General features: G+C 42.1%; 1 protein-coding gene across 3 annotated transcripts in view; it reads right to left on the reverse strand.

Annotated features, from left to right (window-relative positions):
* Window positions 1-547: 547 nt before the first annotated feature.
* Window positions 548-18,292, reverse strand: part of PLCB1 (phospholipase C beta 1) — a 647,792-nt gene continuing 630,047 nt past the window's right edge. For 2 of the 3 annotated variants that reach the window (XM_074949683.1, XM_074949682.1), the window contains one exon: window positions 3,792-3,932. Coding sequence is in view for 1 of the 3 variants with exons in the window: in XM_074949681.1 (XP_074805782.1) it covers window positions 3,702-3,932 (231 nt within the window). In the remaining 2 variants the exon portion in view is untranslated. Of the gene's footprint in view, window positions 3,933-18,292 lie in introns of all 3 variants that reach the window. The other variant, XM_074949681.1, reaches the window with a different exon arrangement.

The following is an 18,292-nucleotide window of genomic DNA, read 5'->3' on the forward strand; positions in this document are numbered from 1 at the left end:
TAAAGGTCTGGGAGAGAGGCTCACAGTTCTACTCTCAACCTCTATTATAATAGTTTTCTCTTCAGGCGAGCCCTTCAGTCCCTCACAGGAAAGCAGGCCCATTCAGCATTCAGCTGTCCTCTGTTACGATTAAGTCACTGCTGGAAGCCCTAAGTATAGCTGATAAAAACTAGAAAGCTCCAGCTCCAGCTGTTACTCTTGGTTTCAGAGCCAAAGTATTCTGGCTTCCAACTGATGGGTAGGTTCTTTAGGGGCAGGCCAATAATTAACAGCTTGAGTCTTCCCATCAGGAAGGACCCACTCACTTGGCTGGATTCCTGGCCACGGTCTTGACTTCAAAAAAGTGGCATGGTATGGTATTGGCACCCTTACTTCTGCGCTCCTGAATGCAGAGCTGGGCCCTCAGTCAGCAGCCGCCACTCTCTAGCCACCCAGCTCTGAAGGCAGCACAGAAGGCATGCCATTACCCGTCTAGTCACCAAAGGACTTGGTAGTTGGAAGTAAATGCTTTGAGCCAATAATAAACAAACATAGCAACAGTTTTGTGTTAAGAAAATTTTTATTTGTCCTTTGGATCTGTGATGAAAGCACATAAAATTACAAATGGAAGAAACATCATGCCACAAAATTGCATAGAATCCTTACAAAAATGTGAATTATGCATCTGAAACAATCAGATTGAGAAACGAAAATATGTACATGTTAACCGAAATATTTCTCTTATTTTTTTTCAAAGCAAATCACCAAAATCCAATCAATCACAGACACTATTAATACAATGTACAAGAGCAACATTGATTTGAAAGAAAGGCAAGCAATGTCCCTTTAGTTATCTTTTAATGAATACATAATAATAATAATTAATACATGAGCATTAATTAACATAATTATGAACATGTTAAATCCAAAATGTCCGGCATTTCATTAGAACTTTTAAAATTCTGCTTATACTGCCCAAGTCAATCTATTCTCAGTAGTGTTAAGATATTTGAAGTGTACAATCTAGTTTAATATAGAGAGTTCTATTCTATACAACAGACAGGTCCACAGTACAGCATTTCCACACATTCAACACATAACAAGGCAAATACATAAAAGGCACAAGACTTGCACATCATAAAGACCCTTTTTTCGTTATCTTATTTAGTTCAAGTAATATTAATATTAAATGATATCTGTATCACTGTAATAATCTGAACAATGCAAGGTGTACAGTATTACACACTACCCTACAACTGCAAAAATTAGCACTGTACAGATATAAAAAATGGGAGTACAGTAAATGGTCAAATACAAACATACTGTAAAATGACTACAACTGATCGTATATTTAGTCCAACCATAAACTTTTTAAAATATAAATAAAAGGCTAATTTGTATTTGCCCCAGTCTATTTGAAGACTAATGGTGAAGCCCCTGGCTACCCTGAAGTCCCTGGAAGTGTTACCATAAACTTCAGTGGAGTCATGATTTTTACCCTAAGGCAATGATTACTATAATGCAATAGTCTTCAGTAGGGTTGTGAACACTGCTATTAATATATCCTTTCTATAATTTCAACAACCTATGTAATTTTTAGTTTATAAAATGCAGCATTAAATTTACCATTCTAGATTTTTATCGAATGATTAATGCCAATCTTCAAAGTGCAAAAGTAGACTGATTTTTCTAAAATCAAGCTGAAAGTCAGACTTTTGAGTTTTATGGTCATTCAGTTAGTGTAATCATCATCAACCAGAATAGTTTAATCCAAAATATGATCTCCAAAGAATGTGCAATTTTTCTTTTTGCCTGCTCTAAGTTTAAAAAAAACCCATCAAAATACTGTTTGTTTTCTAAGATTTGAACTTATAATATATATACACATATAGGATTTAACTCAAAACTTAAGCTTGATCGGTATTTATTGCTTAAATTTAAATAAAATAAGTTACTTAAAATATTAAAATCCTGAGGGAAAGCAAGTAAAGTAACTTAATTGCTATTATTTATTAAAATGCTTTGCTATGCTACTATTAGACCATTTAAATTTATTTATTTAAAAATACAAATTAAGGCCCAAATCCTGCAAACATGTATGCGAGCATTATTATCCACAGAGTAGTTTCACTGAATCCAATGGGATTATTCATGTGTATAAAGTTACTCATGTGAGTGCTTGCAGGACGTCGGCCTAAGTATGAAAATCTACACATTCTGAGCTAGTTTCTCATTTACACTAAGGGCCCCACTGCTCTGGTACTATAAAGGGGCCTTAAAGTACAAGTAAATTATATTTATGCTCACTTTAAAACTCCTTTACATGACGAGAGCAGTATAAAGTGGCCTTAGTGTAAATGAGAATCAGGCCATATATATTATCATACCCTATATCCTCTTTAACAGGGGATGCCAGAGAATAATATTTTTCTTTCCCTTCTCAAATATCCTGATTTTCAGAAAGTCTTACTAATTATTTTTATATAGATTTCTGAAAATATGCGGTTTATTTCTCTCATGCATATCATACTGCACATAAGCTTGGATTGTTCTTATGTTAAAGTATGGATATATGGATTAACAGATATTTGAAATAACAGGGGTGGGGTTTTTAAATTTGCTTTTAAACTTCTGACATTAGTAAAACTGAACTGCAGAATTAAAAATGATGGAAGATGTTCCTAAATGTTCAAATCCTGTAGTTTTAAACATTTTTATAACCCTATCAAATTCAGTAAGCTTAAAATATGATACTTAAAATCAATACTTTCAAGTCTGCAAAATATATATCAAATTTATTTGCTAAATGTACTTCAATTTACAACACCAACAACACGAAAAGAATCTTATGATTTAATGTTTGTTTAATATCACTCTAACCCAGAGGTTACAATCTATAAAGGTTTTCTATTCACGTACCCCTGAAACTTTTCATTTTGCCATGAGAGCAGACCGACTGCAAATACATACATGCTGTGTGTGTATATGTATGTGTGTGTGTGTGTATGTATATGCTCAAACATATATGCACTCACACAAGTGTACAACATACACACACTCTCTTTCTCTACGCAGACTAAGTCCAACTCTTGGTTTTAAACTTACTCTAATCACCACAGTTCCAACAAAGGATTTTTTTCAGCAGCAAATATATTTCTCTCCACATGATAAACATAATATCAAGACAGCAAGCCACCAGTGCTTGCAAAGCTAAAAAGGATCAAATGTTTCAGTGCAAATGTAACATGATGACACAGCTGTCAAGGTGCAGTTAGAAAGTAGGAAACAAAAATGATTAAGTATTGTCATACAATTCCGTAAGGTCAGTATTAGTTTGGGATGCTTTGCATTGGCACTTTAAAAGGAAATCTGTGCACATTTGCCTGTGTACAATACTCTGGTCTTCATTAAACTATCTTAAAAGTGCATAAGGCCTGAAAATTACTCATTGTAAATTGGGGGAGGGGGGAGTATTAACACATTCATTCCCTACTCTCACTGCACTAAGCTTTAGTATAATAAAAAAAACGAAGCATGAGAGTGAAGACCTTTGCACAATCTCGTTATAAAATGTTTCTTTTTAAAATGTGAACTTCAATACAGATGCCTCCTGCATTCAGAAGCTTTTCAATGGCAGCTCACAACAGGAAACCAGAGAATGGGCAGCATGGGAGTGGCATGCCCTGGCACAATAACTGTTGCTTGTGGGCTGCCCTGGGTAGTTAAAAAGGGGTATCGAACACTTTATCTGGATTATTTTCTTCCGTTTCCTCTTCATTTTGCAGAGGGTTATGGTTCAGTTTTCCACTGTCAGATGTCAGGGAGGAAGTGGCAGAACTGTGGTCTCCATCTTCACTGATTTTCCCTTTCATGGCATCCTGTACAAACTCCAGAATTTCCAGAGGGAGCCTTTTGAATTTGTCTTGATATTCCTGATCAAGTTCACCTTGTAACTGGAACAAAAACAAAACAGAAACGGTCTTAAATCATTTCTGATGGGAACAATAACCTACAGCATGGGGACACTACAAGCAGGAGGGGAAAAACTTACAAACTCACCTCCATTTGTTATTTTTACATGATTGGGGGCTTATTTTCAGTTTGTAGGTTTAGGGCTATACCTATGATACACCTAATAATGATCAGACACCTATTAATTATCATGCATCCACTGCAAAGCTGAAGGCAAATACAACCATTTTTACATTTTGTTTTGTTACGACACTCATAGTACCAAAATCCTGCAACCATGCATGTGCTTAATTTTACTTCTGTTAGTAATAAATAATAATAATACCTAGCTCTTATATGACACTGTTCATCAACAGATCTCAAAGCGCTTTACACAGGAGGTCAGTATCGTTACCCCATTTTACAGATGGGGAAACTGAAGCACAAAGAAATTAAAGCTCAGATCCAGGAAAGGCACCTTGGGAAAATCACTGGAATCCACAAACCCTGGTTTAGGTGCCTCGGCTCCATATACAACGCATGGGGGGAGAGACAGGTGCCGGAAAATGGAATCCACAAATGCTAGCACAGTAGGCAAGGAGCTGCCTAAACTCACCAGTGTGAGATGCTGGTGAGAAGGGTGTATCCTTAACCCTGCCCCTCTCAGATAGGCCAGTGCCTAGCTCCCTTTGTGATCCATGGCTGGGAAACCTTTCCTGGAATCAGGAGCCTCAGCCATTTCTTGCAAGAATACAGCTGAGGGGAGGAGAAGGCCTCCCTTATAACCTTTAGCCCAGTGGTTAGGGCACTCACCTGGGGTATGGGAGACCCCTGTTCCACTGCTCCCTCTATTTGATGAGGAGAAGGGAGATGAACAAGAAATGCCCCAACTAACGGACTACAGAGGCATTCTCAATCTCTCTCGGGCCCAGTGCATATTTCCTTATTTATCCAAAATGGAACGGCTTCAACAGGAGAGACTGAGCCACATCAGAATGTCCCACTGTGCAGTGGTTCAGCCATTCCCTATTCAAATCCCTTCTTCTCATCAGGCAGAGGGGGAAGTGAACCAGGGTCTTCCACATCCTAGGTGAGTAAGCTAACCACTAGGCTAAAGGTAGGCTGAAAACTGGCCTTTAGGTGCCTAAGTCTCTTTAGATTGGTCTTTAGGTGCCTAAGTGGCATGCTCAAGGTCACCAGTAGTAGAGCTGGCAATAGAAGCCTGAGTCCCAGCACAATGCTCTGTCCACTAGGTCACCTCTTCTTCGGATCTGCTTACTTGGTTTCAGTTACCAGCGCTATGGCAACCTCTCACAAATCTACCTCTGCCCTCAACTTGCCTCCAGCATATTCCACATCTCGGTCTGTCTCACTGACCCTTCCTCTTGGATGTCTTGCCATCCATGTAAGCTTCCCATGACCCAAACTGACCTCCTTATCTTCACTTCTAAACCCCGGCCACTCCCCCACTTCTTTGTTGCTATTGACAACACCATCATCCTCCCTGTTACTTAAATCCGCCACTTCCCAGCTTGAATCCATCTCTAACTCCTTCCTCTCCCTACATACAAGCAGTGTCCAAATCTTGTAGCTTCTTCCTCCTCAGTGTCTAAGATCAGTCCTCTTCTTTCTATCTCTGCTGCTAGAACGCTTGCTCTGGCCCTCATCTCCCATTTTGATTACGGTAACCATCTGCTCTGGCCTCACGACAGCCATCTTGCCCACCCCCAATCCATATTACTGATGGCTACTAGGGTGACCAGACAGCAAGTGTGAAAAATCGGGATGGAGGTGGGGGTAATAGGGTCCTATAGAAGACAAAGCCCCTAATATCGGGACAGTACCAATAAAATAAGGACAGCTGGTCACCCTAACTGCTGCTGACAAGTCCGAGGAATAAATTATGTATCCCAGATTTCAAATATGTATTTGCATCAGTCTTATTTTGCCATGACATGGCCAGTTACCACTTTGATCACTCTTCCCTTATGCAATACCTCCTCTTCTTTTTCTTGTGCCCCTTCTCCCTACCCTCTCTCTGTCTTTAAGGGACTTTCCTCTGAGATCACCTAGAAGAGTGTGGGCAATACCTGAGATAAATTAATAAAAATATAATAGCAGTAAGTTACAAACTAACACATTGAAACCCCCCTGGAAATTTACTGACAGCCAGTGAAGATTACAGAGCACTATCATGGTATGCTCTCTGCCTGACACACGACTGAACAACTGAGATGCTGCATTCTGCGCTAGTTTTCATTTCAGAATGGTCTCAATGCGCAGCATGGTGCAGAATGCATTACAATATTCTACTCTGGAGGAGACCAAAGGCAGGGATATTTGCATCAAGGACCACATCCTAGAGAAAAAGGACAGTCAGGTTTCACCATGTGTCAAAAGTGCTCTTAGCCACAGCTAGTTCTCCAGGAGCAGACCAACATCGCATGAAACTGCTAAATTACAAAATCTGTGCCGCACGTAGCAGATTCCCTCACTCTTCTTGGTTTATCAATTCTATTGGTTGCTTCCTCCAGCCTACCAACATTCCCTTTATCTTCTCTATATCTAGCCCTCATTCAGTTCACAGTCTCAGACAACCTCTGGACCATTTGTTCAACTCTACCTACCAAGATCAAAGCAACAAAGCTGTAGACATGGGTGTGTTATCACAGTCCACATCTCCTCATTAAGCCTCATACTTCTACACAGTGGATATGATGAAATAAACCCCGGTGGTAACCCGCATAAGGGAACCCTACAGCAGAAGAGCAGCTGGCCAACGCTACCCATTGGGCTCTCTCACGCTCAAAAAAACCCTCCATCCAGTCCTTCTCGGGGCGGGTCTCAGGTATGTCAACTAAACCATGTGGTCAGTACTATGAAAGGCAACCCAGCACATACAAAAGCAGCAGCATGGACACTTTATATCCATCCATCATAGATACTACTAGATAATACTTAGTCCTGCCATGAGCACAAGGGACTAGACTAGATAAGCTCTCGAGGTCTCTTCCAGTCCTACTATTCTATGATCATGAGGAGGAGATCACTGACTAATGCAACAAGTGCCTGGTCCATATCTAAGTCTAAAATCTGACTGATTGGTGTCAAGGCAATTCAGAAACCACTGGAGTTTTCTCGCCACAAACTTCTCAAGGATTTTTTCCAATAACAAGTAGAGACTCCCCAGAATTAAGTCAATAGCTGGCAAGACTGTCAGTGTCAAGCTGTATCAAGCAGTCATTTCTTAAGATCCTTGTTTTATAGGAATCTTCAGAGATGTAGGTGTTAATATTTGTTACAGTTACTCTTAACTCTTAGTGATGAACTCCACATATGGAGATTATTAGCATACATTAAAATCCTCCCGTAACGCAATGCTTATTGAACTGGGACACATCACAATATTAGTAACCTTAATTAAGAAACAGGAATCAACACATTTCTACAGCAATGCGATGTACAGAATGCAAGGTTTTCAACTTAATCTGGCCACAAATAATAAAATATTTCATGTTGTAGGACCACATCAATACCTACAGTGATACACCTTACTGTGGATAATGGAATTAGTGTATTGGGGAGACACCCAAGAATGACATATGAAATAGAAATCATTGTACATCCCTGAGAGGTTTATCATTCTGAGCCGCTATTTGTATTGTTCCTAGATTTCCAGATTCCAAGGCCAGAAGGGTCCAATGTGATCATCTAGTCTGACCTCTGATATTACACAGGCTATAGAATTTCACCAAAATAATTCCTAGAACTAAACAGCATCAATTTGACGTATGAGCGAGGCAATGGTGTTCAGATCTCCATTACATTTGGTCTAGGTTCAAACCCAAATTAAGACTAAGGTTGAGTTTTGGACTTAAGGGTACTAAAATCTTGTGAGATTTCTGCAATTTTAGCTCAAAACATGGTGAAATTGACTTGTAGGATTTTGGCTATAACCAACCTGGGAAATAGGCCTTTTTCAATTTAGAATCTGATTTGGAATGGAGGCAGAGTTGGATCTGAGGAATTTGCATCTACACTCCTGTGAAATACACAGGAGTGTAGAAAAGGTTTCCAATTTTGGCCCATCTCTAATCATATTTTATGATATTCGTGGAAGTCTTGCTCTTGCAGACATAAATGAAAAGGACACCTAGCATAATTACTTGATCTCCTTGAAACTGTCTCTTTAATATATTTTGTTCACAGAGCCAGGTATCTGAAAAATCATACAAACTATAATTTTTGCAGGGCAGGTTTATAGTTTCTGCGTGTGGTTTCTATGACTTTTATCCATCTAGGTCAATTATGGAGATCCTGACTTCTCATGTTGACATACATCTCTGTATGATTCAAGGTGTAACATGGATTATCAATAGTATTCTCAGATCTGCTCCCTGGGTTCTTGCTTCATGAGCCTTTAAAAAAAGACTTCTCTTCATCCTTCCTCTAGGAGATCTAGTATCTAATATGTGTGAATAAAATAGATTCACCTGTTCGTTATTCATTTTTTGGTAATAAAAGGTTGCTTATTAATGGCTTTTATTTATCAAGAATTTCTAAACTTCATTGGGATTGGCCCAAAAAACTTCATTTACTTGTCTAGATCCACAGCTTCGTCTGCTCTCAAGCCACGGAGGGATCCCAAACAAACTACATGACACAGGACATGCGGTGATCTGGATTCTGTTGTGAGATTTCTTGCAACAGTTAGCATACATAGCCCTTCAGTAATGCAACTCAGATTCTTCAGCTGACTCTTCTTCAGCTGTTTATTCTTGTGCTATGTGAATAACGTAGCTGGAGTCGATGTAGCTTAGGTCGACTTACCTTGGTGTCTTCACTGTGCTGCGTCGACGGGAAACACTCTCCGGTCGACTTCCCTTACTCTCCTGGGGAGCTGGAGTACGGGAGTCAACCGGAGAGTGCTCTGCTGTCGATTTAGCGGGTCTTCACTAGACTCGCTAAATCAACACCCGCTGCATCGATTGCAGCAGCGTTGATCTCCCACGGCCACACACCAAGTTCGTGCCAGCATAGGAATTGTGAGCACATGATCTTTAGCCTAGAGCGCAATCCCTTGGACCCAAACTGCCTCTCAGCTGGAAAATAAAAGTCTTCAGGGTTCTTGGTTAAAACCACTGTTTGAAAAGGGGCATGGAGCAGGGAGAGGTCTGAGCAGGACTGCCTGGGAGCACGGGAGTGAAAGCTAACCTGAGTCATTCAGCTTAAAGTAAGGGAAAAGCATTGAGGAAAGAAAATAAATGCTGTGATTTATACAGTTTATAATTTTTATGTTACGTAAGCCCCAAATTAATTTTAAACTTACTAAAATGGAGCACATGCTAAGAGGTCAATACTAAAAAAAACCCAACTTCGGGTCAGACAGAATTACCAAGCATAGAAGCAGAAACTGTGGTTTCAAACTTATTCTGACCAACCTCTCTAGACCTCTGCATACTTCCAGCATGATCTAATGAACTTCTGCTTCCACCAAGAACAAAAATAACAGGATCACATGAAAAACCCCAGCACAAGTTACCAGGAGGATTGTAGTTCACATGGAGTGTATTGGGTAAAAAGAAAGATGAATCCCCACAATGCTGAATAAGACCAGATTCATAGCGCTCAGAGTTATCTTGTTAGTGAGTTTAAGAGTAGAATACTGATTCTGTCAGTTCTCAGTATCTGAAATCTAATTTATCCTCACGCTCTTGCTGGTGAAACTGTTTTTCATCTCAGGTAGCATGAAAGAAATGGCTGGGGTAATTTGTTATGGGAATGAGATCATCACATAATAAAATACTTTAGCTCTCAGAAGCACAACATAGTTAAGAAAATCTCGGCATTAGTCTAAGCACATGGTAACAAATCGGCAGCTGCATACATAGACACATATGGTCATTGTGGGGGCCCTACCAAATTCACGGCCATGAAAAAACACGTCACAGACTGTGAAATCTGCTCTTTTGTGTGCTTTTACCATATACTATACAGTGAATACAGATTTCACGGGGGTGACCAGGGTTTCTCAAATTGGGTGTCATGATAGAAAAGGGAGTTGCGGGGGTGGAGGGTGTCACAAAGTTATTTTAGCGGGTCATGGTATTGCCACCCTTACTTTGGCGCTGCCTTCAGAGCTGGGGGGCTGCCCGACAGCAGCAGCGCAGAAGTAAGGGTGGCAATACCATACCATGCCATCCTTACTTATATTTTTTAATGGGATTTTCCCCCCAGCTTCTTTGAACTCAAAATAACTGAAGGGGTGTGTGGTGGTCGCCCCACCCCCTAAGAAAAGGGCTGGAACAGGCCTTTTGAGGCTGCACAGACCGGCAGCCAATCAATAAAGGCCTGTGGAGGGCAAATCAGGGGAAGGAAAAGGCAGCCAATGAGGGCCGGGCGAGGCCCTATATAAAGGCTGCCTAGCAGAGAAGAAGGGAGTATCTCCCTGACTAGCAAGGGAGGAGGACTGGCTCCTGAGCTAGGAAGCAAGCACCTTGGACAGAGCAGTGCTGGGCAGGCTCGGGGGAGCAGGAGAGAGCTCCAGCCCCATTACCTGCCAGGCTGCAGACCCTGCTACAAAGGGCCTAGAAGGTGCACGGAGCCAAAGTGGAAGTGGCCCAGGGAAGACTAGGCGGACAAGAGGGGAACGAAGGACAGCAGAAAGAGGCTGCCGCTAGAGGGTCCCTGGGTCGGGACCCAGAGTAGCGGGCGGACCTGGGTCCTCCCCCTTATATTGCACCTGGCCAGGGAAGACGGGGGCCAATACAGACTGCAACTTGCCCCTGAGCTAAGGGACTAGACTTTGGGTTGTGGTTGGCCACTGAGGCAGGTGCGAGTCCCAAAGACTGCTGTTAATCATCCCCCCCCTCCTCCCGCCCCAGAAGGGGGTGAGTCTGGAGTAGTGGGCACTGCCGGAGGGCAGTGTCCTGAAGCAGACGCCACCGAGCGGGAAGCAACGCAGATCCCAGGGCAGCAGAACAGACAACGGGCAAGACACCCCATGCTGAGAATGCCCCGCAGCAGACAGAGCTAATTCCCGGAACAAATAGCGGGAGTCTTGACCCCATCACAGGGTGTTGTTTAAAGAGCATAGAAAAAAATTCCCTTCCCGGCAGAAGCCAAGCGTGGAGAATGCAAGCCTTAAAGGCAAATGTTTTGAAGACTTCTGTCTAAAACAGTTTTGTATCCATAACAATTGTAGGCTCTAACAAGCATCCCGCATAATATTTAATTCTATCTGAATGTTCCCATCTGCCTTTTGGTCGACTGATGAACGAAGCAATTAAATTAATTTCTTCCATGCATTGTGAGGGATAAACTGCATTCATTTTGAATGCAGGTGATATAGCAGTGACTATATTGATTATTAATAAAAGTGGGATTGCACCAGCAGTTCGGTATAATAAACGAGTGTTTTAAATTCATGTTTCCATTTTCACAAGCCACTAGGAACGACGGTTTGTTTCCCCAACACCAGGGAGCTGTTAAAGCTGTAGATCAGGAAAAGCATATGTCTGTAACAGAACTATTGTGCTTGAAACCACTTTTTATTTGCCCCCACGCTTCTCTGAGCCTGCTAAAGCTCCACATACCTGTTTTCATGCCTGCAAACGTTTGACCTACGTGCCCAAAGACAATTTTGAGTAGCAGAGTCGGGGCTTTTATGACAGCGTCAAACAACAAATACGCACTATGTCCACAACCTCAATTTAGCTCCCAAAACAGTGCATGCAGGACTCCCAGATTAAGGGGACAGAGAGCAAACGTGCTGCTACTTTTCGTTTTCAGAGCTTACTTAATTAGAGAGCCGTTTGAGAGGGATACGGAATTAAAGGCTGAGTAGCAAGAATTGTAAAAAGCAGATTGAAATTGAGGAGCAGAGCTTAGGGATCAAATGATCTATAGTCAACAATTGTTTTTCTTTTCTATTTTGAAACAGCAGGAGTTTCTTACTAAGGGCCCTGCTATTCCTGCACCAAGCAGAAGCCTATTGGCATGGCATGGAAGTGTCATCTCCATGGCATTGTTCTCCTCCCCGGTCTCCTTCTTGAACCTGCTGAGAACCATCTGTGGAGCTCACCCGACTTGCTGAAATAAAGAGTATCTTTGTTTAGTAAGTGCAAACTAGCACAAGAGCAAATGGGGCCCACGTGTTAACACCTGGACTTCAACAAACTACACACGGTCAATATAGATAAGGATGAAAAGAAACCATTCTGGCCACTAGAGAATCATCTCCAAAGAACCTGGTATATGGAGTAATTAGGGAAGACGTAAAGGCTATAACAATGATGGTACAGAGACAACGGGGCTATGCAAGTGACTGATGGTGCAGGCACTTCTTTTAACTGACTAGGAAACAGCACAATTCTCCCACTGATGACTGCTGCCATCTGACAAGAACATCCAAAGCTCAGCGGATGCCCACTGCCACCCTTCCAAATCACACTCAATATCCTGGGAAATTGTTCATTTCCCAGGACATTGAGTGTGATTTGGAAGGGGGGTAAGCATGCCCTTCCCACCGCTGACAGCATAGCCTCAGGGCTCTTCCAGGGGCAACACTTTACAGGTGCCAATGTCTGGGGAACAGGTTCACTCAGCTGCAGCAAGGAAGACAGCAGGCCCAAGAGAGCAGGGCCTGCTAAACCCAACTCCTCTGCTTCCCACCAGACCAGCCTTCTGGGACTTCTGTTTGCCCCATGGGGGATGAGAGTAGCAGCAGCTCCAGCCCATAAAGGCCACTCCCCCGCAGAGGAATCTCACTCAGCAGCAACAGGGTCCCACCGTCACAGCCTCCAGCACCTTGACAACACTTTCAGTCATTCCTCTGCCACTCTCTCTGCCTTTGCAAGATCTCGAAGAACTTTTGTTTATAAACTGCAAACCTATAGAGTTAAACAACGCACAATACACCACCCAGTGCCCTTTACAAACCTAGGCAGCCCCAAAACCTTCTGTTCCCCCATCTGACCTTTCTTTTAAGCCCTCTTATGCCCTTCTTTTGTCTTCTCATGTTTCTCACTCGTGTTGTCTTAATTTAATCCCTGTTCCTGTTAAAGCCAAACATTTTTGCCATTGACTTCAGTGGATGCAGCATTACGCCCTTAAATTCTGATCCTGTAAACATTTACACGCTTGCTTCAAGTTAAGCACAAGTTATCCTGATGACTTGAATGGTTCTGCTCATGTGAATAAAGTCAAGCATGTGCATAACTGTTTGCAGGATCAAGGTTTTAGATTGTGTGACTGGTGAAATGAATTAGCCTGTCGACAGGTACCCAGACCCAAGGCGATAGATATATTGCATATATGTATTTAATGGGATCCTTGGTGAAAGCATGGCACTCTAGGTATTGTGTGGAGATACAGTAACCCCAAGCATTGTGCTAGTGTCTTCATCATGGCAAATCCCGAAAGGATATACCCTGCTTGCAGATTTAGTGCCACATGGATCAATCTCTAGTCAGGTAATTAATGTGTTCATGCCACGGAAGGTTTTGATGAGCACCAGATTGCTGGCGCTGTAGCAGCATTCCTTGTTCAACATGCTTTGTAATTCATTGGTCTTCCAACATGTCTGTACCAAGAAAGCTGCCAAAACCAAACCAGTGCTGATGGAGGTGGTTGTGGGTTCAGCTTTGAATATTCTCATTTTTGATCTTGTCCTGCCATTTAATGTGGAGCCGTTGATGAAGGTGACCAGAATAAAAATCTCAAGCCACCGCTCTTCAACCTTCCTCGGTGCCCATCTTTCACTGCCGTACAACAGAATTGGTATGAGGTTCCATAGCTCCACCGCTTCGGAGCAAGCTTGATGTCAGGACAGGTCCCACAGAGGTCACTGAGGGTACGTTTGCATTGGAGCTGGGAGCAAGCGGGGTGGACCGACTCGTGCTAGCTCCACTTGAGCTAGCGTGCTAAAAATAGCAGTGTGGACATTGCAGCTCCGGTGGATACTCGGGTTAGCCACCCAATCTCAGATGCAGGGCGTTGGGCGGGCTTGAGAGCACATGCTGCCCCCTAAGCCACAACCTCTACTCTGCTATTTTTAGCATGCTAGCTCGAGCCAAGCTAGCACAAGTCTCTCTTCCTTTTAGGTAGTTTTCGTAGCCTATGTTATACAGGAGATCAGACTATATATAATCTAGTGGTCCCTTCTGGCCTTAAATGCTATGACTATGAGCTGGGATGGAGACGTGCTCCCAGCTGCTGTGTACACATACCCTGACGGGGCCAAAACACGGCAGCAGGGGCTGCTGTATGAGTATCCACATCTTTGGAGCATCCTCCGACACGGTCTATCCCGCCCCTCAAGTATATGCTAGTTGCCACCCGCTCAATCTCCCATCCAGACAGATTAACATTGAACTCCTTGTAATCTGAAGCTGGAGACGGCTTGATGGAAATGGCCAGAGACTTAGTTTTATCCAGGTTACTAACAGACCAGTGCACGCTGCTTCTTGCCTGACCAGATTGCTTCATGCGACTGTAACCCCAATTAAATTAATGGATTTGTGAAGTTAATTGGGTCCTTAAATAAGGCTCTTAGATTGCAGTTCTTTGGTGAAGGGACTTTACCTGTTGTTTGTTCAGCAAACTGCCACCTACTTCAAGGGCTAATTAATAAATAAGTGTGACTGGTGAAACGCATCAGCAATCCTTTGTCAAATAAAATTGTTACCAACTAAAAAAAACCAAAAACCAAAAAACCAGACACCTAGATCCAAGAGGATAGATACATTAGCAATACATATCTCTTTATGGGATCCAAAGTAAAATCATGTTATTATAGCAGCCTGGGTATTGTGTGGAGATTCAGGAAGCTCAGCTCACTACTGGCTGTATTTGCACATTTCAGATCTCTTGTATTTCCTTCAAATGGATGGATTACTTTGAAATGTCTGGGGATTTTTTCATGGTTCCTTTGTTTTCTACTTCTCTAACATTTCCTCAGTTAATTCTCATGCAAAATCCCGCTCTGGGCCTTTTAAGCTGTATATCTGGAACTACTCTTGTTTCTGATTAATATTTTGTGTACTTGCAGTTTAACTGTTTGCTTTTGTAGCTAGAAGGCTTTCTTAAGCTGTCGGTGATTTTTTTTTATGACTATAAATATGTGACATGCATCTCATGATAAAAATAAATGGAGAGAATTTGAACTGGTATGAAAGGGGAAAAAAATCCCTCTTCCCTGACTATGCATGACGACGTTGGGCCAGATTTTGCTTTTTACACCATCATGAAACTGAAGTAAGTTCACTGCAAGCTACTTATGGCCGGAGTCTTCTCTATTTCACTGGAAGAAATCCAGAGAAACTCCATTGACATCTGCCTCTCTATTGCCACATTCTGCACTCTGTTTCCCCGGTGAGAATCCTGGGTAAGTAACTCCTCTGACATCGCTCAACAGAAGCTGCAATATAAGCTCTGATTTAGTTCTTTCATAAAGTGCTATGCACTTTATGGCACTGCATTAAAGACTAACACAGTGATTTCTCCATTGCCTTCTAATGATGGCTATTTATTCCCTTCCATGGAGCTTCCAGTATGCCCTCCGAATAGACAGTTGACTATCAGACAGCAGAACCCTTCTAAAGGGTATCATTATTTTAACTATCTGCTCAAAAGTGCTTAACAGTCCCTTGGAAACCCTTTCTCACAATTAAATCTTGAGATTATGACAGAGCCAGAAATGTTTCAAGTCCCTTGTCTGCTAGAGTTCTCTGCACTCTGAAAGCTGAACAGCCTTCCTTGCAGCTAAGGTGAATGTCTCTTGAGTACAGTGGGATCTACAGGGTCAGTTATACAGTCTCTGTTGCCTTAAAGCACTGCTGTCCTGCAGGGGGAGAGGTTGGGTTCTTTTTGGAGGAGAAGAGATATGTAGGAAGACAGTAAAGCTTGGAATACTCTTCTCTGGAGGCCAGAAATGACAAGACGTAATAGGCGATACACAGCAGCAGTAGTAATAATACCTCACTCTTATATAACGCCTTTTCAAGTTTAAATCTCAAAGCACTTTACAAAGGAATCAATGTCATTATCCTATGACCCTATAAAATGCTCTGATGGCAACTGGCCCCTCTTGTGGATCCCTTGCAATTCTAAACAGGTATCTGAACACAATTGAATGGTGCTTTTCAGTTTTTGAACTTTAACTTCATCATGCATCATTCTAGCATGGCCTGTCTGAAACGCCGCGTGGCATCATAATGCATCATTCTAGCATGGCTGACTTCTGGTAGTGTCTGGCTACTTCCTTCCACTGCGTCATTCTGATCTACGCTTTACTCTCCCCAGCAACCAAGGCACTCTCTACAGCAACAAGAGCTCTCACTGCATAAAACCCCCCAAACCGCAGCAGTAAGCTTCAGAGCCGGATCTAGAGACTTGGGCTCATAATGGTGCTAAAAATAGCAGTGTAAATGTTCTGTTCAGGCTGGAGCCTGGGCTCTGAGATCCAACCCCCTTGCCAGGTTTCAGAGCCTGAATTCCAGCCCAACCGGGAACATCCACACTGCTATTTTTAGCAGCGTAGCCCAAGTCTGTAGACCTGGGCTCTGAGACTGCCACAGGTTGTTTGTATTTGCAGGGTAGACTTAGCTGAAGATTTTGCACCTGAGAGTACTGTCCCATTGGCTGGGGGGACACACCATCACAGTACATGTTTAGTATAATTTTTATACCTATTATTGTTGGAGAATTGCATGGGATTTTAGTTGACTTTAATGGTAATCACACTGATAAAACCCTATACAGCTCTTTGACATTTTCCCTGCTTAGTGACAAGATGAGCCTGATGTGTCACTACACTTATACGTGTCACGAAGGAGGCTCTACAGCACAGAGTTTGTTTGAAAAGTCTGTTCTGCAAATTACCGAGCATATGTTCTGTTAATATCTTGTTAAAAATGAGTGTTTTTAGACTACAAACCAGCCTCTCTATGATTAAAGATCAAAGCCATGGAAGTGTCATTGAAACCCCTTTCAAGTAGTTACAGTTCTGTAATCCTTTGCAACGAAATCCTTTGTTCTGAAAGGTTTCTTAACTAGCTCACTAACAATGCTAGCCTGGATTTGCACTCCACGTAACCAGAGATTCTGTACTGAATCTCACTGGAGGTTTCCATTTATCTGTGGCATTTTAATGGGCAATCCACAGTTTTCTCGCACAGCAGCTGATGAGAAAGTCTATTCAGAGTCTGACCTTGTACTGATCAGCGTGGCCTCTGAGACCCCGATATTAACCATCCAAATGTGCATGTGAGGATTACAGGTATAGCCAAATGCTCAAATCAGCTAGAAAGAACAGGGTAATGCACTTCTTTTATGTGGCAATACCCATCGTGTTTACAGACAGAATGGCTACAGAGCATTACTCAGTGCTCTGAGTGGGAGCCGTGTTAGTCTGTATCCGCAAAAAGAATGAGGAGTACTTGTGGCATAAATTTGTTAGTCTCTAAGGTGCCACAAGGACTCCTGGTTGCTTATTACTCAGTGCTGTGATTCTAGCAGTGCTCCTTGATTTATCTCTCAGCTTAATGGCACACGGTAGAATTGCCACATTGATTAACAACTCCTTGAGTCCTTTCAAATCACTGCTCTCTTCTGCCTCTCAGTGTTATCGTCTCTCATAAATTCTGTAGAGTCAAAAGATTATTTTAAACGGTATAAACGAGCAAAACTTTTTGATAAAGTAACCTCCCTTTTCCACACCCCACCACCTACCTATGAGCATTGCACTTAGCAGACAAGTCCACACAAGAGCTTGGGGTGCTTTGTTTAAAAAGATTCTTTGTCACATAGTTGTTTCCTAAAGAAGGTTTCTCTTGAAGTAAATATTAATTTGTACTGAACAGGTGCATATGTTAATTTGAGATATAATTAAATGTCAGACCAGCTCTCTCCAGGAAGGTTTGCACAAGTCTGGAATACTTTGATTTTTTTTTTCAAATAAGCTTTTTATTAACTTTTCTCTATCAAATGGCATAAAAACAAGAATAATTTTGCCCACTATGAAAACAAAACTACCTCTGGGACAAGACTTTACAACTGTTCAGCAGTGCCTGGCAACACTACACAAAAAATTAGAGCAGGAACATTATAGATTTTTGGGTAAAATTTTCAAGTGTGCCTAAGTGGTTTAGGAGCTAAACTCCATTTTTCAAGAGATGTAGGCACCTAGGAACCTACGTCCCATTGACTTTCAATGAGACTTAGGCTCAGAAGCCGAGATTTTTAAAGGTATTTAGGCATTGCTGCGCTTTTTAGCATTGCAACACAGAATTGATTTAGGAGCGTCAATCTCATTTTCAAAGTGATTTAGGAACTTCAGTACCTAATTCCCATTGACTGTCAA

This window comes from Natator depressus, chromosome 3 (assembly GCF_965152275.1).
Source record: "Natator depressus isolate rNatDep1 chromosome 3, rNatDep2.hap1, whole genome shotgun sequence".
Lineage (NCBI taxonomy): Eukaryota > Metazoa > Chordata > Testudines > Cheloniidae > Natator > Natator depressus.